At 45.4% G+C, this 26,546-nt stretch overlaps 1 protein-coding gene across 4 annotated transcripts in view; it reads left to right on the forward strand.

Moving 5' to 3' along the window:
- Positions 1-17,817: 17,817 nt before the first annotated feature.
- The window catches only part of SLC25A18 (solute carrier family 25 member 18), a 109,513-nt gene continuing 100,784 nt past the window's right edge, over positions 17,818-26,546 (forward strand). Inside the window, exon 1 of one of the 4 annotated variants that reach the window (XM_033952747.1) lies at positions 17,818-18,081. In XM_033952747.1, coding sequence (XP_033808638.1) covers positions 18,050-18,081 — 32 coding nt within the window. In that variant the 5' untranslated portion in view covers positions 17,818-18,049. Of the gene's footprint in view, positions 18,082-18,117; positions 18,514-26,546 lie in introns of those variants that run through there. The other 3 variants (XM_033952750.1, XM_033952749.1, XM_033952753.1) reach the window with 3 other exon arrangements.

Here is a 26,546-nt window from a genome sequence, read left to right on the forward strand (position 1 = left end):
GCCCCGATTGTGTCTCGACCAGTTTGCGATCATTCCCCAACCCCATTCACTAACCTTGTGCCCGATCATTCTCCCACCCGATCCGATCCGCCCACGCAAATGAGGGGAAACGGCATGCTGAGCAGGAAGTCATCGATTCACTAAACAGAACAAGAAACACCGATTGGGTTTGCCAATCCAAAATGAAGCGACTGCTGAGGACCAGTCACTTACTGTCCTAGCTGACTTTCCTGCTCTCTGCCGCCCTGAAATCCCAGTATCGAGGTTACAAAACAACCTTCAAAATAAAACTGTACATTACTCCCCATTCTGCAAAAAGCGCAGTGCAGTGTGAGCCCGTGGTTTTAACCCGTGGGTTAAAAGCATGTTTTGTTCCATTTAAATTGAAATGTCCACTCAAGTAAACTGCAGCCACCCCTCCCCCTTTGTTTTGACCTCGCTTGTACGGAGAGCAAGCGCATGCGCGGATCGCATCTACAGCCAACCAGGATGGTCTGCGCATGAGTCGCAATCGCTCTGCAGCGATCCATGGGATCGCTGTGGGGCATGTGTCCGATCAGATATTTGCATGAGGACTCTGTAGTGAATCGGTCGCCTGGCAGAACTCGTCCACGAATCACCCAACAATGATCCAGACCAGTGAGTTTAGTGAATCTAGGCCCTGGATCGGCTAACTTGCTGATCTAGGTGCCTAACTTCAGATGCTGTTTATAGAATCTGGGCCCTTGTGTCTTAAGATTTATTCACTTGCCATAAGAAAAAAATCTGCAATTGTGGAGTGGGGTAAAGCTCTTAGGGCCTCTTTTATTAAGCTACGGTAGCAAGTGTCACATGGCAAATGCACCAAAGCCCATGCAATTCCTATGGATTTCAGTGCATTTACTGTGCCTGCCTGCACTGTTCAGCGCAATTAAAGAGGCCCTTAGTGAAGAAGGCACACAGAAACTCATCTTTGAATATAACGTGTGATAAGGTTAAGGTCTAAATAGAGCCAGGAGAGTGTCAGCCTGTTTTTGAGTTCAGCAAACCTTTTGAATTTTTCTCAGAATGGCTCAGAGATTTTGTCAATATTTTCCCAGTGACTCTGGAGAAAATCTGATAGACCTGGTGCAAGTTCATAGGAATCCCTATTGAGTCTTAAATGCAAATGCCGTAAATTGTGAAAATCTGATTGAACTTTCAGTCCTATTTACCAAATAGCAGAATATGCTTAAGTGGCTTTTGTATTTTTTTTACATTTGATTTTGGTTTTATTTTTGTTTATGTAATTTAAGTAATTTAAGTAAAATATTTGCCCAGATCAATGAACCCAAAACTGTAATGTGGCTTCTTCTAATTAATGAGCAAACTTAATTTCACATATCTGACATCAAAAATGGTTGTATTGTAAATAAAGGTTAATAGTTCCTCTTCAGTATTACTTGACCCTACTGAAGTGATGGCTAATGATACTAGGACCAGAGCTGAACTGCTGTTTTCAGCTGTCACACGTAGAGAATGACACAGTGAAACATTTTCCCGATCCCTGCGGGATCTCTCTATCTATCCCTGTCCAAGCTCTGTCATCATCTGGACAAGCCTCAAACACTTTAAAATCATAAGTGTTGAAGGCATGTGCAGTTAAGGCAGAGCTTGCAGGAATGGGACGGAACAGGGATATTGCGATCCCATAGGGATGGGGACATATTTGTCCCTGTGTTATTCTCTAGACAGGGAAAAGATGGGGAACCATTCTGCTTTGGAAAGTATGAGCTTGGTTGCAGCCCCTTGCTGATTTGTATTTCTTCACATGTCTTTATTTTCTGTTTTCTCTTTTTAACAATTTGGTAATGAAACTCAAAATTTCAGTTTGCTGCTCTTCCATTCAGGAATGAAACCAGAAACTTGGACTCTCATCGCCATCTCTGAAATTGAGTGGCATTTAAAAGAAAATCTAATATTGATAGTTCTTTAAACTGTGACTTTAGTTTGTGTTATGTGCGTTGGTGCTGTCTACCATATCATAGTCATATACTCAGGAGCCACAGATAGGTCTGGTTTTCAGGATATCCACAATGAATATACCTGAAATATATATATTTGTGTGTGTGTTGCCTCTGTTGTAGTCGCTAAGGGCTCCTTTTACGAAGGTGCGCTAGGGCCTTAATGCATGGAATAGCACGTGCTAGCTGCTAACGCCTCCTTTTGAGCAGGCGGTAGATTTTCAGCTAGCGCACGCTAATCCGGTGCATGCACTAAAAGGAGCCTTAAATATCCTAAAGATGGTATTTGATCACCTTTGGTGTAGACCAGTGTCTTTTCCCTATAGAGTCTTGAGTTCTCAGATAGGTAGGGATGTCGCAGGGTTTTGGACTACCCTCTTGAACTGGGAGATAAATAACAGTTCCTGCTATGATCAGACTCTAAACCAGGGGTGTCCAACCTTTTAGCTTCCCTGAACCGCATTGGCCAAAAAAAAGGTTTCTGGGGCCGCGCAAACGCTGCAGCAAGACAGAGGAGGGAGCTGGCAAGACGGTAAACACCCGGGGGCAGCAGAGGAAAACACTGCATCGCCCTCGACCGGGGCCGCACAAAATACTTCACGGGGCCGCAGGTTGGACACCTCTGCTCTAAACCAAACTACCATATCTGATCTTTATAATGATTAGAAGGTCAATCCTTTCAGACAAATATATTTATCTGGTTTTCAGAATTGAGCTGGAGAAGAGCAGTCCATAATTTGATATCTGCCACCTTAAGTTCAAAAATAGATGATTTTTGTTCACTATGGATCATGTTGATTTACCAAGGCATAAATGTTGTTTGAATGCTAAGCTGTTTACACATATGCTGAAGGTAGTGTGTGCTGCCTCATCTCTGTCCATTTAACATGAGTGATTCAGATGTAAAATTAGAAGGTAATTGACATGTCCATGTGTCCTCCATCTATGACTGGATGGTATATCTCCCTACTGTCTGACCAGTGGGTGCATATTCAGGGATCCCTTCTCTCTCGCATGCTGCCTGTTACTCTCCCCTCTCCCCCACTTTGTACTTCCTGGTCAGTACTGGAAATGTGAATTCTATTTATTTGTTTTTATATTTTGTATATTTTGACTTTTTTGTGTGTGTGGAGTCACTTTGTTACCAACAGAGACATTTACCTCAATAGTTAGTTCTATGCTGTATTTTTAAGACCTTTTTTAAAAAAATAAAAAAAAGATACTTGAGGTCTATAGATTATTTTCCATATGAATTGATTATTTTGTATAAAGTGCATTCTTAGAATAAATAATTTAGCAAAAAAAAATCCATTGCCAGGTTTTCTTTTTCAGTTGTCTTATTTAAGTGAATTGGTAAACCAATGTCTGTGTTTGGGGGGAGGGAAGGCTTTTCTGATGCTTTCAAGTCATTGAATATTCAGATTTATGTTTAGTTTGGATCTTGGAGAAGAAATGCTTAATAATGCTGTAACTTTAACCTCTGTGGAATTGAGTTTATATCCCACAAACCAAGGTTGATTGTCTCTCTCCATCCTGTAATTCTAAGGACTAGTGTATGTCATAGTTGAGAGTGTATGATTTTTGTGGTTTAGCTTACATGCTGTCTGCCTTCCCTTGGGCTCTGGCTGTTTTAGTTTTTATTTTCATGAACACAGTTCAGGAGAGTTAATGGGCTAAACCAAAAAGCCAAGTTTCAGAGTAACCTTGCTACAGGCTAGGATGGTTCTAATGACATGAGTTCAAACCCTGCTCTTCTATTGACTCTAAATTTGGGCAAACCAGTGTATCTGTCTTTGCTTCTGGAGTGGGAGAACCCCCCCCCCCCCAGTGATTTCTCTCTCCTCTGTTGCACCCTCACACCAATAGTTTTTGCCCTTCTTGAATTTATGAAGTATGAAAGTACTGAGCACTCGGGTCTTAGCTGAATGGAAGATACTATAGAAATTGAAAGTTAGTCCTTATAAATTTCAATTAACATAATCCTGTGAAGCTCACTTGCTGGGTGTCAGTGAAGGGTATCTTTGGTTGGGTTTTTTTTGACAGGACATCTGTGTGGCCCCGGAATAAGAGCTAGATAATTTTTAATGTATTTCTACAATTTCTAGAATGCACTATCCTATGTACTAGGCCAAGGATCTCCAACCTTGGCCACTTCTTTGATAAGTATTCAGGATGTCTACAATGAATATATATGAGATCTAGTCACATAAAATGGTGACAGTGCATGCAAATAGATCTCATACATATTCATTAAGAAAATCTGACTGTCAAAGAAGCCATCCTCCCCTATAATACCATTCTCTCCTCTGCTCTAGATACTCTTGCTCTTCCAATTTCATGTGCTGTTAGGTGTGCCAAACTTCAACCCTGAATGACTCCCTGCGCTTCTGTGCCCATTCTGTCAAATGTCTAGGTTAAATCCAGTGTGCACGCCTACTTCATACACTTCAAATTCATGCTGACATCACTCCAGTCTGCCCTCTCACTGACCAAACAAGAATACTTAACTACCTCAACCACCTCTCTTAGCTCCAACCCTTGCCGTCTCTTTACCACACTACACTCTCTATTCAAACCACCCTTATCCCCCCTTCAAGTCCTCCCCAGAATATGGCACAATAAGATCCAGAAGATTCACCTTGAGCTCTCAACCTCCCCTGCCTCCACCTGTCCCGTTTGATAATCTCCCCTCAACACCTGCCATCTCTCCTCCTCAAAATCCACTATCTGCTCCTCTGATCCAATTCCCACCTGCTGTCATTCCTCCAATCTGTCACATCCTCATCCTATTGTTCTCCACTACAACTGTCCCTGATGCCTTCAACATGCCATCACACCCCTCCTCAAAAACCCCATGTGCCCCTCCAACTATCCTTCCCTTCTTATCCAAGTTACATGAACATGCTGTTCTGCCATTGCCTGGACTTCCTCTCCTCCCAAGCTATTCTGAATCCACTTCAGTCAGGATTTCACCCACTGCACTCCACGGAAACTGCTCTTACTAAAGTTTCCAATGACCTGTTGCTAGCCAGATCCAAAGGCCTCTACTCTATCCTCACCCTTCTTGAGCTATCTGCCGTCTTTGATACTGTTGATCACCACTTACTCCTTGATATACTGTTCTTGCTGGGATTCCAGGGTTCTGCTCTCTCCTAGTTTTCTTCCTCTCTCTCCCATTGCACCTTCAGTGTATGCAATGGTGGTTCCTCTTCCACAGCCATCCCAGTATCGATTGGTGTGCCTCAAGGCTCTGACCTGGGACCACTCCTTTTCTCAATCTACATGGCTTCCAGTATCATCTCTATGCTGATGACTCCCAGATCTACCTCTTTTCACCAGATATCTCTACTGAAACTCAGACCAGAGTCTCAGCCTGCTTGTTTGACATTGCCACCAGGATGTCTCACCATCTAAAACTGAATCTGGCTTAAAACAGAGCTGCTCATTAGTGCTGCCCGATTCCCCAATTCACTTTGGTGAATCAATTCAAATCAATTTGTTTTCCCCAAAAATCAAACACACCGATTCAGTGACCAATCCTTCCCCTCAGTGAGGCCTGACATACCTCCAAGGCCTCCTAAAGCAGCAGCAACAGTGGATGACCAGTTGCGACCTCCCCAAATGATCCCCAGTAGGAAGGATGCCCAATCCTTCCTGCTGACACCTCGCGAACTCCCCCTTAATGTTCCCAATCTCTCCTGCCGCAATCCCCCAAATCCTCCCGCAATGTTCCCCAGCAGGAGGGATGCCCAATCCCTCCTGCTGACACCTCATGAACCCCCCTTAATGTTCCCAATCTCTCCTGCTGCAATCCCCCAAATCCTCCCGCAATGTTTCCCAGCGGGAGGGATGCCCAATCCCTCCTGCTGACACCACATGAACACCACCCCAATGTTCTCTCGCAGGAGGGATTCCCAATCCCTCCTGCCGATACCCCGTAAACCACCCCCAATGTTTCCCGGCAGGAGGGATGCCCAATCCCTCCTGCCAACACCCTGCAACCACCCCACCAATGATCAGAAGCATGAGGGATGCCCAATCCCTCCTGCCGATACCCCGTGAACCACCCCCAATGTTCCCTGTCAGGAGAGATGCCCAATCCCTCCTGCCAATGATCAGCAGCAGGAGGGATTGGGCCAATACCCCACCAATGGGCATCCCTCCTGCCAATACCCCACCAATGATCAGCAGCAGGAGGGATGCCCAGTCCCTCCTGCCAACACCCTCCCCCCCAAAAAAGTTTGCCCCTAACCCTAACCAGACACTCCCCTTGGAATGCACCGGGGAGAGGCCTAAAGGATCTGGCCAATCAGAATCTTAGGCTACTCCCAGTACATCCCAGAATGCATTGGGAGATGGGCCTAACATTCCGGTTGGCCCAGGTGCCTAAGGCCCCTTAAGTGCCTGGGCCAATCAGGCTCTTAGGCCCCTCTCCGGTGCATCCCAAGATGCTCCAAGAAGGGGCAGGCCCGCGATTTCTTCAAAGGCAGGCCTGCCGGATGCAGGCAGGAGCCATCCAGCCAGCCAACGAAACCAGGTTAGGGGGGTCCAGATGGGATCCTGGGGAGAGTTGGGGGGACGGATTGCCTGGGCCACTGAGCTGATCGTGGCAGCCCGATCTGGAACTTATACCTGTTTTGACTTGGTCAAAGTCAAAACATATAATTTCCATCCAGGCAACCTGTCAAACTTTTTGATTATGGCTGCCGGACGACTAAGTCTAGGTCGGCCCATCTCCTGCCTTACCCACTCCTGCAAAAACACCCATTTTCGCTCTGGGCGCACAGAGGCAGGGAAAAGGCCTAAGCTGGTTTTAGATATGTCTAAAACCCTGTTCCATTAACAGTACTTGGACGGCCTGTCTTTTTGATCGTCCAAGTACCTCCTAGTGTATGGAATCCTACAGGGACTAACAAAAAGATTATCAAAGATAAGGTATAAACATAATCTTCCATTCAATTGATTTGTTAGAAATTCTAGAAGACTTCATTATAATAGGGCTGATAGAAACCTTAGACCCAGGAAGATTACTGAGCCCAGGGACATAATCACCAGTGCCATAAAGTTTGACATGGCCATCACTAAACCCTTGTAGCTGGAGGTAATTATTTGTCCTGATATGCCTGTTCAAGGATGAACTGTGCCTTGGAAGCAGCAAAAGGAACTATGTCTCTAGGAATTTGATAGCTGGACTCAGATGGCAAGAAGCTACTGGAAGATAAAGGACTTCCCCCATGCATGGTGTGATACAGGGTGTTAGTAACCCATACAGGATCTTGTCTTCTAGTCCAAATTGTAGTTCTTGATCAGTGGAAGCTCCTTTCTGGATCATCATCTGGAGACAATGATGTCTCGCTACTACTACTTATTTCTATAGTGCTGCCAGATGTATGCAGTGCTGGACAGTAAACATGTAAGAGACAATCCTTGCTTGATGGCGCTTACAATCTAATCAAAACAGGACAAATAGGGGTTAGGGAAGTTCTCATAGAGCAGTGGTCTCAAACCCGCGGCCCAGGGTCCACATGTGGCCCGCCAGGTACTATTTTGAGGCCCTTGGTATGTTTATCATACTCTCAAAAGTAAAATAAAACAGTTTCTTGATCATATGTCTCTTTAGCTATAAATTACAATATTATTATTATTAAGACTTATCCAAAAGGAAAGATTTATAAACTATAAAGAGTTTTACCTCATGCAAAATTGTCATTTCTTTAATATGACATTAACTATTTTTTCTGAGGCCTTTCAAGTACCTACAAATCCAAAATGTGGCCTTGCAAAGAGTTTGAGTTTGAGACCACTGGCCTATAGGGAGAGGAAGAGACAGTGGATGCTGCAGATGAGCAGACTGGATGGACCGTTAGGCCTTTATCTGCCATCATGTTTCGAGGCTTCTATAACCATAAAGCGCTATGACCTCATAATGCAAGTGTTAAGAGCCTTAGCCTATAGCAGTGGTTTCAAACTCCGGCCTGCCAGGTCCTATTTTGAGGCCCTCGGTATGTTTATCATAATCACAAAAGTAAAATAAGAGTTTCTTGATCATATGTCTCTTTAGCTATAAATGACAATATTATTATTAAGACTTAGCCAAAACTATAAAGAGTTTTTACCTCATGCAAAATTGTCATCTAATATAATAAAACGCAAAGCGTGCATGCGCACTCTACCACCGTGTTGCCTGATCTGTAGTTCCGTGGTCGGCAGAGTGTGCATGCGTGCATACAAGGGTCCCTCACTCCGTCTAACATAGCAGTCTCGGCAGCGACTCCCCCCTCCCGTCCTCACTTTGTCAAATTGGCCGGCAGCGCTGGACTCCCTGCTCTCCACCTCTCAAGCTACGGTGTCGGCTCCACTCACGAGCCTGCACCAGCGTCGGAGAAGACTTCCGACACTGGCGGGGATCGTGAGAGGAGCTGCCACCGGCACTTTTAAACTTAAAAAAAACCTTCAGCTGCAGCAGGCCAGCCCACGGGAAGGGAAGGGGGGGCCAAAACTGAACAGGACTCCAGCTACTGGAACGCAGGCTACATCGTGGGAAGGGGGAGGGGCAGAATGGAGCAGGCCAGATCGTTAAGAGAAGGGAGGGGCCAAACGGAGCAGGACAGCTCGCGGTAAGAGAAGGGAATGGGGGTGGGGGAAAATGCTGCTACTGCTTCACAGGGACCTGGAGGGGAAGGGAAATACCGCTGCTTCTGCAAAGGAAAGTGTGGAGGGGGGTGATAGAAGGGAATCGGGGGGGGTGGTGGGGGAAAATGCTGCTGCTACTTCACAGGGATCTAGAGGGGAAGGGAAATACCGCTTCTGCTTCTGCAAAGGAAAGTGGGAGGGAAATGCTGTTGCTGCTGCACAGGGAAATGGGGTGAACATGCTGCTGCACAGGGAAAAGGAGGGAAATAATGACAGACAGACAGCGGGAGGGAGGGAGACAGTAAGAAAGGAAGAAAGACACGGGCAGGGAGAGGGACAGAAAGACAGACAGAGAAAGGTGGCCAGGGAGAGAGAGAGAGAGAGAGAGACACAGCGGGAGGGAGAGAGACAGAAAGACAGTCAGACATATATTCTAGCACCCGTTAATGTAACGGGCTTAATGACTAGAGAGAGACAGAAAGAAATACAGACAGACAAAGGAGGCCAGGGAGACAGACAGACAGGGGACCAGAGAGACAGACAGAAAGAAAGACAGACAGACAAAGGATGCCAGGGAGAGAGACAGAAAAATAGCAGGAGGGAGAGAGACAGAAAGAAAGGAAGAAAGAGACAGGAGCAGGGAGAGAGACATAAATAAACAAAGACAGACAGGTATTTATTCTAGCACCCGTTAATGTAACGGGCTTAAACACTAGTTTCTTTAATAAGACATTAACTATTTTTTCTGAGGCCCTCCAAGTACCTACAAATCCAAAATGTGGCCCTGCAAAGCGTTTGACTTTGAGACCACTGTCACAGAGGGAATGATAAAACAGACATGGTTACTTTACAAGTGAGTAGGAGTTAGGAGTTAAAAGCAGACTTGAAAAAAGCTTTTAGCCTAGATTTGAATACTGCCAGAGACAGCGCTTGATGTACTAATTCAGGCACTCTGTTACAGGTGCTGGCAAAGCCCAGAGACAAAGGGGAGTAAGAGGGAGTGCTAGTGAAGCATTCCTCAACTGGTGAATCCAAGAGAGAGAAGCTGAAGCTTTTCCAGGAGGTATTCTTGTGTCACAGGAAATAGTGAAAAGCCCAGTGGCACAGTACCGGAGCCACATTGAAAGGAGTAGGGGGGCTTGTTTATAACTAACACAATTGAGATACATGGAAAGAGGTATTCTCCATGATCACTGGAAAAAAAGATGAGAAAAGCAGAATTGGCAGCAGATCACATGGGTGAGGTTCTCACATGGCTGTAGGTATGTGTAAAAAGGAAACGGCGGAAGCCTCTTGCTGTGCCCAAAGTACTGACCTATGTTTTCTTCTGTGAAGAGGAGTTTCAGTTACACATCCAATATGTTCCATGAAGTTATTTCTGAGGACCACTATCAAGGATGGGTGCAGAAGTTCAGTTGTAGTTACTGTAGGTCCTTGGAGTTCCCCCAACCCAACACACACAAAATATCCTGCCATCACCACAATCTTTAAACCCACAAAAAGTTTTAATGTAGCCTCACAACTCCCCACCAGACCAATCATGCTGTTTACAACATTTGAATAAATCTAAACAAATGGGCAAGATATAACATAGAAGCCTGATCAATTTATGGGCTCAACAGACAAACCTCAAAATTTTGTAGCATTTGAAGGTGTCAAAGTTGAAATCTTGTTATACCAGAATGGTTGGTATTATAGTAATCAAGTTGAGAAATTAAAAACATATGAGTTAATGTAAGGAAGCAAAGTTCAAGAAATTCTGAATGAATCAAAGTTGTCGCAAATACAGAAAACCAATCTACCTTATACAAGAAAATTACCTGACACAATTTCAAAGGAGCAACAGTATTCAGTGATTCCTGTAACATTCCAGCGATTAACCATCTCTACTACATCAAAGGCTTTCATATTATCCAGTTTTGTAGCTACTAAAGTTTTCAATTAACAATATCAAAAGAATTGTGATGATATAAATTTAGGTATTAACACCTTTCCTTTCTCTAAGTGAGACTAAATGTAATTAAACAATTATCAGACCATTACATTGCTAAACTTCCTCAACTCTGGCTTGACTAAATGGCTAGATTCACTAAAGTCAGCGATCGTCGCTAAACCAGTTTTCACAGGTTTAGCAACTATCGCTGCTAACCAACCCGATTCACTAAATGGACCACTGCGTGTTTTTCCCATCGATCGTTCATTTTCCGATCCAACCCACCCGAACCTAAAACAATTGGCAGGAGGGATACCCACTCCCTCTTGCCACAAAGGACCTCCCCCTACCCTCCCAAAAAAAAGAGCAAGAGGAAGGCACCCTCCAGGCCCCGTACCTTAAAAGTTGGGAGCAGGAGGTACTGAAAACACTTCCTGCTCCTCTTGCCGATGACACTGGGCCTTAAGCCCCTCCCCTCACATGATGCGCTGGGAAGGGGCCTAAGGCCCTGATTGGCTCAGACACCTTGGGCTCCTCCCTTAGACTCCTTCCTAAGGAAGTGCCTGATTGGCTCAGATGCCTCAGGCCCCTCCAAAGAGAGAAGCCTGAGGCGTCCGAGCCAGTCAGAGCATTAGGCCCCTCCCCAGTGCAAGGGGAGAGGCCTAAGACCCAGTGTAGTCGGCAAGAGAGAAGCAGGCGGTGTTTTCAGTACCTCCTACTCCCAACTTTTAAGGTACAGGTCATGGGGGCCTGGAGGAAGAGGGTGGCCTCTGGTGGCAGGAGGGAGTGGGCATCCCTCCTATCTTTTTCAAAGGGTGGGGAGTGGGCATACCTCCTGCCGTTTTGCTCCAGGGCATGGTGGGAAGTCAATCGGAATGGCAGGTGGGAAGTCAATCGGAATGGCAGGAGGGAGTAGGCAATCCACTTGCCATCTTTTTGGGTTTGAAGGGTGGGGATGGTGGCTCGGGGGTGCTAGCGCAGAGGGGCCTATTTTTAATGGGACAGATGGTGCATGTTTAACACGCACATCATCTGTGCCATTAAAAACAAAACAGAAGCCCTAACAGCAGTGACAGGAGGCTGCTTTCCCTGTCACTAATGTTAGGGTTCCACGAATGTGTCAGTCACTCACTGAGCAATTGAATTGGTTGCATTTGCATGCAAATGATTTGTACCTCCATGCAAATCATTTGCATTCAAACTTGATAGTGAATCAATTGCTGTTGGAGAATCAACCAACAGTGACTGAGTCGCTATCTGTAATGAATCTAGCCCTAAAAGTCACATTTTAATCAATAAAATTCAAATCTAAAATATTTTCCCCAATGTGTTGACATCAACCATTTGCTTCCAGTCCAAACTTTCAATCATTTTACGAAAACTATAAACCCAGTCATCCATATTTCAAGCATTTACATATAAATTTAAATTGCATCACAGTACATGGAATCTTGCTATGGAACTAGAGTCCTTGACTAGCCATTGTTGGAAACAGAATACTGGGCTAAATGGACCCTTGATCTGGCCCAATAAGGCAACTCTAATAGTCTTATATTCTAACAAAAAAATAGAGGTAAATTCTCTCTAGAGGAGGGTGACCTGCCCTAGATAATGAAGATCCATAATTGACTCATGCACTGACAAATAGGATGACATTTTAAATAATAAAAATAAGGTAAAAATAAGCATTCTGCATCGCTTCCCATCCAGTTCCATCTTGGTGGGAATGTTGGCACCTCTCCACCCCCCATGCCGCGCTCAAACCCTTGCTTCCCCATACCTCTTTAAAATCTTTGCTAGCATGAGCAACTACTCTAGCCTGCTGCTCTCGTGTCAGCCTGGCTCCCTCTGATATCACTTCTGGGTCACGGAGCCAGGAAGTGACATCAGAGGGAAAGCCAATGCCAGTGCGAGCATCAGGCCAGAGCAGCTGCTCGTGCTGGTGAAGATTTAAAGAGGTACGGAGGTGGTAAAGGAGGACATGAGAGTGGTGTGGGGGCATGGAAGGAGCAGAGGGGAAGAGTGCAAGGGGTGCCACAATCCTAGGTACCTCCTACCCTTGTTACGCCACTGCTCCCACCCCCTTCCAAATCAATACCCTGTTCTAACCTCCTGACTTAAAACACAATTCCCTGTTATCTAATGACACCCCCCTCCCCCGACTCTGAACATAAAACTTTCCCTGGTGTCTGGTGTATTGCTCTCACCTCCCACCTCTCTCCTATGATCCCCTGAGGTGTACCTTAAAAGCAGGAGTGATGCTCGCTCACTTCTGCCTCTGGCACCAAGCGGGGTTAGTCTGCCAAATAAGGGAATTCATTCTTTTATTCTTTAGTTCTCAGTTGAAAACAATGGCCTAAACCCAATCTCCTGATCTTCCCCTCTCTGGTACACAGCAGGGTCATATACTTTGGTTCACATTTTTGAGAAGTGCCCGTGAAAGTCTCAGGCATGTGAGTTTTTAATTAAATAACGCATGGAGTTTCTAAAGCTCACTACTACTAACCCTAGTGAAAAGCAGTGTGAGGAAGAATGGGATCTTAATCTATATGGAGGCTTTTCTATTGAAAAGGCAGAAAAGTTTGGCTAAGGTGATTCGGAGCCCCGAGAACATACTTCTGCATATGAAAACTAGGAACACTTTCCCTATCTCGTCTAACTTTAGGATCTTATTTCTAAAAAGGTTTCTCTCATCTTGTGTCTGGCGGGGGGAGGGGGTGTCTATATTTCTGATAAGCACAAATGTTAAAAGCTTTTGCAGTGTTGTTATGATTTTTATGAGGAAAGTCTGCAGTATTTAGAAACCTTTTCCAGAATTTGACAAATCAGCGTGGGGGAAAAAGGCATAATAATGATGGAAGATCGATCCATCAATCCGAATAGTCTCGCGTGGTACACTTACTTGTTTTGAAACAGCTGAATTTGGGTTATTTAAAACCCCAACTATACAAAGTAGGGTAAATATAGTCAATTACTGATATATTGAACAATATAAGTAATTAAAACTTGAAAACTTTAAGGATTAAGAAGAGAGAACCTCAGAACTGATTAAGAATTTCTAATTGGACAAGTTTCAAGTTAAGTTTCAAGTTTATTTAACTCTTGATATATCGCCTATTTTAAATATTCTAAGCGATGTACATAATATAATAAAACATAGAAACATTAATATACATTTAAAAACAGCAAATTTCAATAATGACTAACAAGAAAGCGAGGAAAAGGGGGCAAAGTTACAATAAGGGCATAGGAAAAAAGGGAAAAAACGAAAGGTTGGGTAAATAGTTACAAGGCACTCTTTAAGAATATTAATTTAAACAAAGTAGATACATTAGAGTTTTAAAGGTCATAGGCGTCCCTAAACAAATAAGATTTTAAAAGATTTTTAAAAGCTGAGATATCATGTTCCATTCTAATATACTGAGGAAGGGAGTTCCACGATTGTGGACCTGCTACAGTAAATATGTCTGCTCTTCTCGTACCGATGATTTTTAGAGAAGGGATAGTTAGTAAATTTGATTCGGATGAACGTAAAGATCGTTGTGGTTTGTAAGGGATCAGAGATTTTGATATGAATTGTGGCTCGCTAGATGTTAGAGTCTTAAAGATTAGAAATATAATTTTGTACAATATCCTATGATTAATTGGTAACCAATGCGCGTCAATCATCAGTGGGGATACATGGTCAAATTTTTTAGCGTTGTAGATAAGTTTGATAGCCGTATTCTGGATAATTTGGAGTCGCCTTCTTTCCTTCTGAGTGATGTTTAAGAATAGAGCATTGCAGTAGTCGATTTTTGCAATGATAAATGAGTGTATTAAGATTTTTATGGAGGAAGGGTTTAGAAATTTGGAAATGGCTCTTATCTGACGTAGTTTGAAGAAACAGTTTTTGACGATAGAAGAGATATGATCATGGTAAGATAAACTGTCATCAAGTATAACCCCGAGAATTTTAATTGATGCTTCAGTACTGATAGGAAAGTTATTAAGAAAAAATGGTTTTGCAAGACAAATGTCTTTTTTCCAGTTGAATAAAATGGATTTGGTCTTATTAATATTTAATGATAATTTGTTTGAATTCAACCAATTATGTATTTGTTCTAGTTTATGGTTTATGGAGGCAATGTCTGTGACATTTTCGGGATCTAAAGGATGGATTAGTTGAATATCATCAGCGTATGCGTATGGAATAAAACCTATGGCCTGACAAGTTTCTAATAATGGCGATAAAAAGATATTAAATAATAGTGGAGATAAAATGGATCCTTGTGGGATTCCAAATGTTGAAGTAAAAGTAGTAGAGTCTTCGTTGTTAAATTTCACAGATGAAGTACGATTGTTAAGATAAGACTTAAACCAATCTAGAACTGTGCCGCTTAAACCTTTTTCTTCTAGTCTATTTAAAAGCAAGTCGTGATCAATGGTGTCGAAGGCAGCTGAGATGTCTAAGGAAAAAAGGATTACGGATTTGTGGTGGTCAAGATAGTATTGAATGTTGGAGGTTAGACCTATTAAAGAGTGTTCTGTACTATGATATTTTCTAAATCCAGTTTGATGTGGATGTAGTGCATTTGTTTTTTCAAAAAAATCGGAAAGCTGGTTAAATATTAGTTTTTCAGTGAGTTTGGCCAAAAATGGAATATTCGCTATCGGGCGGTAGTTAGATAAATCGTTTATGCTGGATTTATAATTTTTAACGATTGGGGTGATTGATGAAGACTTCCATTGAGATGGTACTATTGATGTAAGTAGGCTGTTTTGGATAATGGACAAAATAAAAGGGCCAAAGTGTGAAAAGTATTTTTTCAGATAGAAAGGAGGGATTATTTCCGATCGAGAGCTTTTTGTGTTGACTTGGGAGAAGAGGGATTCGATATCTTTTAGTGATGGGATTGAAAAGTTTGAACATTTAGCTGTCGGAAAGAAATTTGGTTGATTAGGGTTAGTAATAGTGGTAGATGTACTTTGAGTGAAGGAATTCCGAATATTATTTATCTTAAGATTAAATGCATCAGCTAGATCTTGGGCTTTGAGAGAAGATATGCGAGAGGAGGTTTTTAATTTATTTATGGGGTCCATTGATTTTAAAATATTGTAGAGGACAGAGGAGTTTTTTGCTTTTTCGATTTTTTTAGAGAAGTAAGACTTCTTGGCCAAATTGATTTTAGTTTTGTATATAGTAACCATATCCCTGAAATTTTGTAGATTGTCTGGTGTCTTATTTTTACGCCATTTTCTTTCTAATGAACGTAATTGCTGTTTAATTAAATGTAACTCTGCACTATACCAGGGATTATTAAACTTACGTATGGAGATGGTTTTAGAGATCAGTGGTGAAACTGAATCTAAAAGAAATGTCAGGGATGAATTCCAGGCTGATAGTTGACTTGTGATAGAATTGGAATGAGTAGTTAGAATGTCAGGGTCAAGGATGGAAGTTAAATCTTTATCTTCCAGATTTTTAAATTCTCTATAGGTAATAGTTTTAGTTTTGGGTGAAGTGTCAGTATGAGTAATTCTAGGCATGTTGATTCTAAAAGTTATAAAATGATGATCAGACCAAGGAATGGGAGAGACCATCAGATCAGAAAAGTTTGACTTTTGTGAAGATGGTAAAAAAATCATGTCCAATGTATGGTTTGCAATGTGTGTAGGGACAGTTATTTGCGGGTGGATGTTAAGAGGGATGAGAACGTTCAGTAAATCTTGTGTAATAGGGTTAGAGGGGTCGTCAAAATGGATGTTTAAGTCACCGAGGATGTATGGAATATTGGTAGCTGAAGAGAAATCGAATAAAGTGTCTTGAAGTAATGAGAGTTTGTTAGAGTTTAAAGGTGGTGGAACGTATAGTAAAAGAAAGTTAATTTGGCTATTAAAATTACATTTTAATTGTAGGTATTCGATTGAGGCGGATTTTGGAGATTTATCTAATATACTTAGGAAATTATTTTTAAAGATGACGGCTTTGCCTCCACCCTTGCGGTTATGTCGATAGGTAAGCCTCTTCTCCATCTGCAAGCCAGGTTTCTGTGATGAATAAAGCTTGAAGGTTATTATTTTCAATTTCATCTTTAATTAAATGATATTTATTTTTGACGGATCTGACGTTAATGAGACCGAAGCTGAGAATGTTGGCATTGTTGGTTCCTAAGCTATTAGGTACAAATGTGGTAGGGATATTTATGAGAGAAGAATAATGAAGGTTGTCAGGTTTAAGTTTTATGGGGCGATGACCCCAAAGGGATGGGATATTGTATTTCTCCATTGAGTCTGGCATTGTTAAGTTTGGTTGGAAAAGTGGTAATGATTGTTTATGAAAAGGGAGAGAGCCTAACAATATAAAATATAATAGACCAATGATATAAAGAGTTCTGGATCTAATGGAAGTGTGAAAGAAATAAGTATATTGCAGTTTTGTGGCGCCCTCTGGTTGCGCACGAAGGAGCGCACTAAGGAGCAGAACCATTAACATAAGGAACAACTGGCCTGGTCAAGCCTACAGATTACTACTCAAGGAGATATTGGGACTTTGATTGACTCATCATCAAGTTAGGTGAGCTTCATTGGGCCTGAATGGCTTCAAAACTTAACATCATTAAGAACCTTGAAGATTGATTTATGGACTCTACTTTAAAGCTTTAGATCAGGGGTGTCCAACCTTTTGGCTTCCCTGGGCCGCACTGGCCGAAAAAAAATTTTCTGGGAACACGCAAACGCTGCAGCAAGACAGAGGAGGGAGCCGGCATGACGGTAAACACCCAGAGGCAGCAGAGGAAAACACTGCATCGCCCTAGATCGGGGCCGCACAAAATACTTCACAGGGCCGCAGGTTGGACACCCCTGCTTTTAGATAGTACCTGTAGCTTTTCCCAGCCTTTGATTTTGTAATTAGTAGCACTTTGCGCTTTGTATTACATGTTATTGTAGATTTTAAATGAAATAAATTTTGTTAGTTTTTAGGATATGAATTGAATTAAAGAAATCAATAAATTAGATATTTTATTAATTTTATGTTATGGTATTCTTGGTATAGCGTTATTTAAAACCCCGCCAAATGAGGCCGTTCACCTAATTTATTCACTTTAGCATCTTTCTTAAAAGGAAGAAGAAGAAGGGAGGGGGGAGTAGGGTTTCTGTTAACTCCCACGGCCCTCACGGATCCTCATCTTACCCCCTTCTGCGGACAAAACTACCGATCTACGGACAAAACTACCGATCTACTGGATGGATCGGGGGGAGGGGGGAGTTAAGCCAACAATGCGTGGGGTTAAAAACGAAAATCCGTGAGGTCTGTTATTTTTGGTTTCAGGTTCTTTGCTCCTCCCCCTCACTCCTCAGCATCCCTAGCAGATCACTTTTGTTTGCATAGAGCTTTTTAGAGGAGTTCTATTCCTGTCCATAAGGCCCTCGGATGCAGTATATCGTTGACAACAGTGGACTGTGCTGTAAACGTTTGGGAAGGAGTAAAACGTGGACGTAGTTACTTTTTAGGTATTCAATGAAACCTCCCAGGACAGCTGGAAAACAGAGGTTTGGTGCTTTAACAATATGGGCGGGAAGGGGCAGGGCTCAAGTGGAGTTTGAGAGAACTGTAATTCTAGCCTTCGCTCTTGAAGCTGAATTTCTGGTTAGAGTTTCCCCTCTGACTTAGGTGTTGCTCTCTCACTGAATAGTAACTAGGAAGTGATGCATGAACTGAGCCTCGGCACAATTCATCTTTCAGGGATCATGCAAAAACTCTCACTACTTTTTCGCATTCTTCACTGAGATGCTTGAAAATGTAAAGGAAGGTGCCCATTCGCTTTAACAGTTCCCATACATACTCATACCCTCCCCCTCCTGCCCAAGAAATAATTGTTTTCCGGTACTGTATATCCGTTCCCCTCCTGATCACAGAAACCGAGAGAAAAGGCCGGTGAGAAACGACACCTGCCTTCACGCCGTTCCTCTAGTTCACAGTATGTAAGTGCTGCTCTCTTTTGCCTTTGAGGGGGGAGGGGGAGGTGAAAGGTATGGTGAATGCAAAGCAGACGCTTCCCTAAATGAGTAGTTCAAAAATGTGCACAAAACTTTTTTTTCCGCTTTTGCACTTACAGTAGCATTTTGTTTTCACTTTGTATTTAATTTGCACCTTGTGTTGTAATAGTAGTCAAGGGTATTGGGAATACGGCTTCCTCCCCTGCCTGTGTATGAATGGAGAACATTTGTCTGTAATCAACGGTGGAGCAGGAATCCACCACCAACTTGGATTCCTGCCCCGCCCTTGATTACAGCTAAGTCTTACGTTTATTTTTTGCCTAGGAGCTGCCTGGGGGACTTTCAGAGTGACTTGTGATTAATTTATATCGCTATTTTAATTAATTTTTCACATTCATTATTATTATTAATTGATTTGAGCACATGTGAGAGGTCCAGTGATGGTGTGCAGATGGAGGTCGTTTGACCTTTACCACTTTGTGTTAAGTGCTGGAGAATTTTCTCCCACACTGAGGACTCCTCCCTCCACATATTATATCTAGTATTGTCATCTTCTTATAGTGCTTTAAACAAGACTGGTCGCTCTGAGAGTCTATAGATCAGGGGTCCCCAAAGTCCCTTCTTGAGGGCCGAATCCAGTCGGGTTTTCAGGATTTCCCCAATGAATATGCATGAGATCTATGTGCATGCACTGCTTTCAATGCATATTCATTGGGGAAATCCAGAAAACACGACTGGATTCGGCCCTCAAGGAGGGATTTTGGGGACCCCTGCTATAGACTATTTACTGCTTTTTGTGTATCTTGTTAAGTATCTGCTGCAGTGCTTTTTTGGAGTTTTTCAATTGATAAACCAATAGAAGACAATTCCTTTCAAGGGAACAGACATATTATGTTCTTTAAACAATGTGATTACAGACTACTATCACATAAGTTATAAGAATAGCCATACTGGGTCAGACCAATGGTCTATCTAGCTCAGTATCCTGTATTCACAGTGGTTAATCCAGGGCACAAGTACCTGGCAAAAACCCAAATAGTAGCTACCAATCCCCATCTGTCTCAGTAGTAGACTATGGACATTTCCTCCAGGAACTTGTCCACACCTTTTTTAGAACCAGCTACATTATCTGCTGTTACCACATTCTCTAGCAACATGTTACACAGAGCTTAACTATTCTCTGAGTGAAAAAATATTTCCTCCTATTGGGCTTTAAAGTATTTCCCTGTCTAATATGATATGGAGGGTAAAGCAAAATATTGAAAGAATAACTAATTGAATCGATCTTATCTTCAATATGAAAGGATATGTTCTGGCAAACAAGGAATTTGCTTTATTTTGGAGGAGAGTGAATGGGACCTTGTATAGATGTGATCTACATAGGTGGGAACAGAGACAATTACTCCATGGCTGCACCTCAAATACTGTGTGCAATTCTGGTCATTGTATCTCAAAAAAGATGAAAATATGGATCTGGAATGGTCAAGTTGTCGCCCCCTCACCCCTATCTTTCACCCCACGACCCCCCATAATCACCAAGCCCCTTGCTTTACTTACTTAACAAAATAATGTCAACAATAAATAAATCACAGACACTTTATTGATGCTAATAACCAGGCCACAGCTTTGTTTATTGGGACAACAAATAAACAAGCAATTAACAATTGCTCCACCTCCTGAGCTACAAAACATTACAATCTGACAAAATCAAAATTGTATTCCCCTGACCCCACCATGTCAGCAAGAGCCTAGGGGGTGGCATGGACCCCCATGCCCCTATTCCATGCCACCTGCCTCAAGGCCTAGTCGCTCACCTGAGCTCGCTTCCCTTTAACTCATCAACCCCTGATGAGCCTGGGGGGAGTAGGCATGGACCTCCATGCCCCCTTTCAGGGTCACCTGACCTGCTGCATCACCACTTCACTGAGCTCACTACAAATACCCGCTCAACTTCCGATGAGCCAAAATCTTGTAGCTCAGGATTACTGCCATAGGCCTGTAACCTACAGGCCTCCCCATCCAAAAACAAAGCTGCGACCCAAAGGATCCCGAGGATATTAACCGACCTCAGCCACCAACATGGCAACTACCATCCCCCCAGATGCTCCCCCCACCAAAACACCTGCTAATCTTTTTGACCTTCTTCAGTGATACCCCCACACCCATTTCTCAAACACTAGCCACCACTAACTAGGGGACAACAACACTACCAGACCTCCTCCACAGGACCACTTGTGTGTCTCCCAAACCCCCGGGGTATGTCATAAACCCCGATCGGCCCAATTCAGCACCTGGAAGGCCCTAAGTACCCCTATATAGAAGGGAGTGACTTCACCCAGCGCATCCCAAGTATTGACCACTGCCCTGCTGCAGAACTAAACCGCATATCCCAAAGGGCATGCACCCTTGTGAAAACCTGCAGCAGAACCGCCCCGCCACAATGGTGACAAATAACTCTCCACATCTCCTACCCCTCACCAAGCACTCCCCCACCAAACACCCCAGCAACCCGTCACCACAAGCTAGAGCAACCCATCACACGATCCTACCCTCCAACCATTGCAAAGGCCCCTGCCACCCTGCACTCAACAGCTACCTCCATAATGAACTACTAGGAATGACCTCTAATCATCTACGCAGAGAGTGGCCCAACTGAGAAATACTGAGGCAGAAGTTCTGCTCGCAGCCCTGTGACCCCTGGCCGTGAAACGAATCAAATCACAGAGAGTCCAACCAATCATGCCGCAGCACCCCCAACCTGCCTGCAAGTTCCCACGCCAAGCACACCAGACTGCCCCGAAGAGGCAGGGAAGAGGGTCCCTGGGAACGGTCCCGCAAACCCACGGTACCACCTGCCACAGCGCACCATCACATGCCAGAAAAGCTGACCCCCACACCTTTCGCACATACCCACTGCAATCCTCCAACAGCTAGTCCTGCCTAAGGGGGCATGAGTACCCCCCAATGCACAGAAGTATGCACCAAAACACAGCCAGAAGCTCCCCGAACCATATACCGGAATCGTAAACTCCCCCCAACCCTCCAAATAAAAGGTAAATAGAGGACAAGAAGTGCCCTACGACCAACCCCACCTCCACAGGGAAACCATCCACATATGAGGGCTGCTACAGACATATCCCATGCCAAGCAGCAAGTGGACACCATGGACTGCATAGTGTGGCCTCGCAAGCCCGACGGCAACCGGACAACTACCACATCCAGCTCCGATGCAGTAGTCCCGGCTCACCACCCAGGGCAACCCGCCCTGAACCAGCCGCAACAAACCTACTACCCCAGTCCTCTACCCAACAGGCCAGCAACCCAGCTGTCTAAGCCACCATGACCACCCCAGCAATGCAGGGACTGGCCTCACCAGCACCCAGAACACCCAATACCACCCAGCAGCCCCCACAACGACACACAACCACTTCGCCCTCCAGCATTAACCCCTGCTGATCAGGGCCACAACCAATAGGACTGCATCCAGGGCCTCCACAACAGGCTCCCCGACCCCAACCCCTCCTCGCCTGTAAGAGAGGAACCCAGTCAAATGGGGATCCAACCTGGACAGTTCCCCCCCCCATGTGCGATCACCCACATTCAATCTAGCAAGGTTTAATGTCACCACCACAACGGACAACAACCCTATCCCCACCATAACCATTCAGGCCTGGGGGCAAGCCAGGATCACCCTACCTTACTTACCCCCTGTAACTCTTTTTGTAACACTACCCAGACCAGTCCCCAGGGCACCCACTCCCTGAGACCACAGTGCCACTCAGGGCCGCCCCTAATTATGATCCCTGCTAGTCTGGCGCACGATTGCCCCACACCTACCATAACCCCCAGTCCTGCTGCCTGCGGGCGAGCTGGGAACCCATGGCACCCAAACTGCTGCCGTGCCAACCCATCCGCCTCCAGCATTCCCATTGCTCTACTGGACCTGCCACAGACCCAGGGACGCCCAGCCCTGCCCCTGAGCCGCTCACCTGCACAGCCAGTGAACTGCCCTAGATCCGCAGCATGCTAGTCAATCGGAGGGGGGGGGGGGTGCGCCGCAAACCTGTGGCGCCACAACAGCAACTACATAGTTTTCATCAGCCACCAATGTGCCCCCAGCACTGCCAGGTCATATCCCCCCAAGCGCCCACAGAACCACCCAGTTCTGTCACCCAAGATACTGCAGAACCACCAGGACTTGCCCAACTCCACCATCGCAGAATGGCCCCCCAGTCCTGCGGCATGTCATTCAACAGAGGGGGTGCCACAGATGCGTGGCGCCCTGACAGCAGCCACTCCGCCTGTTCCAGCCACCAGCATGCTTCCCACTCTGCCTGGTCCCCCCCCAAAGAAAAACCAGCAGAACCACCCGGTCCTGCCCCAAGAGCCATATTTTGCAGCTGTGAAACAGCCCCCATTTCCGCGACCTGCCAGCAAAGGGCGTGCCATTGACCTGTGGTGCCCCAACAGCAGCCACTCAGCTCTTTCTGAATCTGGACTGCAGAGAAAATGGCGCCTCCACAGCAGCTACCCATCTGCATCCATCTCCCGGGCCGGCCTGACGCACTGGCAATATCCAGCTCTCGACACCTGCCAGATCCCCTCCACCATAGTCTCTGGTCCTTGGCACCCATCAGAAACCATTTCTAGTGCCAGCTGGTAAGCAATGGCCAGGACATGCTCCGGAATCATTACTCAACATCCAACAGACAACATCCATTATGGGCTCCAGCGCTGGTCCTGAAAAAAATAAAACAGAAAAGACCAGCAGCAACCAGCCAGAAGTGAGGGACTCTGTGGTATTCCCAGACTGAAACCCAACCAGGTCCCCCATCCCCACCTAAACAAAGGCAACCAACCCGCTCCAGGGACCCCACCGGTCAGGGGAAGGTGGCCAGTGGACAGCACCTAGCCCACTGCCCAGCCTATGTACTGCCACATCCAAGGGCCAGCTGCCTCGCAGGACAGTCAAAACTTCCCCACACCATGGCCCCCCGCTGATGTCACCCCATCCACTCAGCATGTCTTGGCAGGAGCACAGGACACCAACCAAGGCGCATCCCTCCAAAGCATCACACAAGACACCCCCCTTTCCAGATTGTTCACCACCAAGGAACCCCCTTCACCCCCCCCCCACAGGAACATCCAAATACCAGGCCCCTCGGTTGCCAGTAAGGCAGCGACCATGCCTGGCATCACACCGAAGACCCCAGGAAGCTGGTCCCCAGCCACACCTCCAGACCCCTTCCCCTGAATGCTACGGCAACTTGTGATACCCCCAAAAGGGCCGCAGCCAGAGGCCAAAGGCCCAAAAAGCCTCTAAGCAGGCCCAGTGAGAGGCTGTGCCGCTGAAATCGTAGATAAGGGACTGAGAAAATCAGAAGATGTGCCTGGGATATCTGACCCACTTGTAGGCCCAACACATGACCCTCATAAGAGGGAAGAACTGCCAGAACCACTGAGCCACAGTAGCTTCCCGGGTCACCAGCCACAAGCCATACCGCACTGGCCCAAGGGAAACCACGGGTGCTTTCCGGGTCATAAGCCACACCACTGTAACGGGGGCAAACTCAACAGTCCACCTCACAGGAGTGCCCAGCTCCTCCTTCACAATCCCCAAGAGGAGACTACGGGACCACATGCCAGGAGTACCATGACCGCCGTCCCCACACCAGCCACACCTCATCCCCCTACGCTCGTGCTCATGCCGAGCCGATCAGTAGCAGAGACAATGCTGGCCAATCATGGACCCGTGCACAGTAGCCTCTCCCTGAAGCGGCTACCCAAGGCAGCTGACGCGCTTAGGGATACAACCCAGAGAACTTGGCCTGACCCCGCAGACGCAAGGGCTCCACCCGCTGTGCCAGATGTCCTATACACCGCTCCACCTCCTCTCTGCTGAGTGCTCATGCGTGTCCCGCACATGCCCGGACCCCTGCCGCACTAGTGAGCCATCGGAGGAAACACCCAGAGTGCTGCCAATGGCGCCCGAGCACATAGCAGGCCCCATGCACCACCAACAGCTCACAGCTGCATGGAAGAGCTGTCCGGCACCACCAACACCATTGGGAAGCCCAGGAATGGTGGCACACTGCTCTACGACATCCGGACGGCATTCCCCCACGAGCCCCATGCAGGACCAGCAAAACCCGAAGCCCCACAAACTGACAAGATAAGGGCTTACCTAAAAGTTGCCTAAGAGGGACAGGGAAGCACACAGTTCCTTGGAGGCATGAGTCCTATATAACCCCCACCCATCATGCTCAGCTTCTTCTCTCGCAGCCATCCCCTTCCCCAGCTACCTGGCAGGAAACAAGTCCCTCTTTACCTACCTCTGCCACCCCCCATAACAACTACCTCCACCAGAGCACCTGCAAGCTATCTGACCATGGGCGACTACCTTGGGCCATCCAGCCCATTGTTATGTGTAAATATGTTTATTGAACAAGAGAGTAAAAACAGCATACAATAAACAAAACTTTTTCTCCATACCAGCTCAATTCCCAATCCCCCCCATCCCCCCCTCCCACCCCACCCAGGCAGCAGCAACTAGAACCAGTGTGAGAAATAAACAAGAAGCATCTCAAGCATCCCAGAGTTGTCTACGAACATAGGGAGTAAAGGTCAAACTAAAAGAATACCAACATTGATGAAAAAGTCTGCCTGCCTTGGCTGACATGTTCACTATGTCTCTGCGCTCCAGCAACATTTGCTGTAGCATTAATGTTCTCCACTGCTGAACAGTCGGGGGTTGAGAAGAAAGCCACTGCAACAGAACACACTTCCTCCCCAGCAGTATAGTCCTCTTAAGAAAGGCCGAACAGCCCGGCTTGGGCGGGTGGAAACGAATCTGTAGAGTAATGAGGAAACTCGGATGGAGTCTCCAAGAGCACCCCCATAACTGGGCCACAGCAGATACCAATTGCAACCAAAAGGCAGACACCAGTGGGCAGGTCCAGAACATATGTCCAAAAGATGCCATGGGTTGTTCGCATTTACCACAGCTGTGCTCCGCACTAATCCCCATTACATGAGCTCTCTTGGGGGTATAGAAGGCTCGCAAGAGGAATTTATAATTGCGTTCCCACTCCATGGAGGAGAGGCGTAGGGCGTTCCCCAAGCAAAGTCCCTTTCGAATCATGTCAGCTGTGATGGACACCCGCAAATCCTCCGTCCATTTTCTGGCCAAGGCCGAGAAATCTATATCTCCCAAGCAGTCTAGTAGCAACCCATGATACATTTTCAGGGGTATCAGGTCCTGTGCTGTCAGCCCAAGGACTTCGTGTAGTTTAGTGTAGGTCTCCTCACACAGCACCGCCGGCATCAAGTTCCGCAAGTAATGCTGTAATTGTCTGTAGGCAAACCAATCAGCAGCGGTGAAGTGGAACTGTGTGGTTAGGTCAGGAAAGGAGATAGGAAGTCCCGTATGGTGTACGGCCTGGGAAATGTACTGAAGCCCCACTGAAGTCCAGCGATGAAACGGTCCAGAATCTAGGCCAGGTGACAAATCCCAGCCCATTGTTATAGTCACCCATCGAGACTAGCTCTTGGGCTCTTTTATAGTGGAATTAAAAAAAGGTACAGAGAAGGGCAACAAAAATGATAAAAGGCATGGCACAACTTCCCTATGAGGAAAGGCAAAAGCAGCTAGGGCTCTTCAGCTTGGAGAAAAGATGGCTCCGGGGCGATTTGATAGAGGTCTATAAAACACTGAGTGGAGCGGAAAGGTAGATGTGAAATGCTTGTTTATTCTTTCCAAAAATACTAGGACTAGGAGACATGCAATAAAGCTACTAAGTAGTAGATTAAGACAAACCGAAGAAAATATTTCTTCACACAGTGTGTAATTAAACTCTGGAATTCATTGCTAGAGAATGTGGTGAAATCAGTTAGCTTAGCGGGGTTTTAAAAGGTTTGGATAATTTCCTAAAAGAGAAATCCATAGGCCATTGATGAGATGGCTTGGGGAAATCCACTGCTTATTCCTAGTATAAGCAGCATAAAACCTGTTTTCCTAC

This window comes from Geotrypetes seraphini, chromosome 7 (genome assembly GCF_902459505.1).
Source record: "Geotrypetes seraphini chromosome 7, aGeoSer1.1, whole genome shotgun sequence".
Classification (NCBI taxonomy): Eukaryota; Metazoa; Chordata; class Amphibia; order Gymnophiona; family Dermophiidae; genus Geotrypetes; species Geotrypetes seraphini.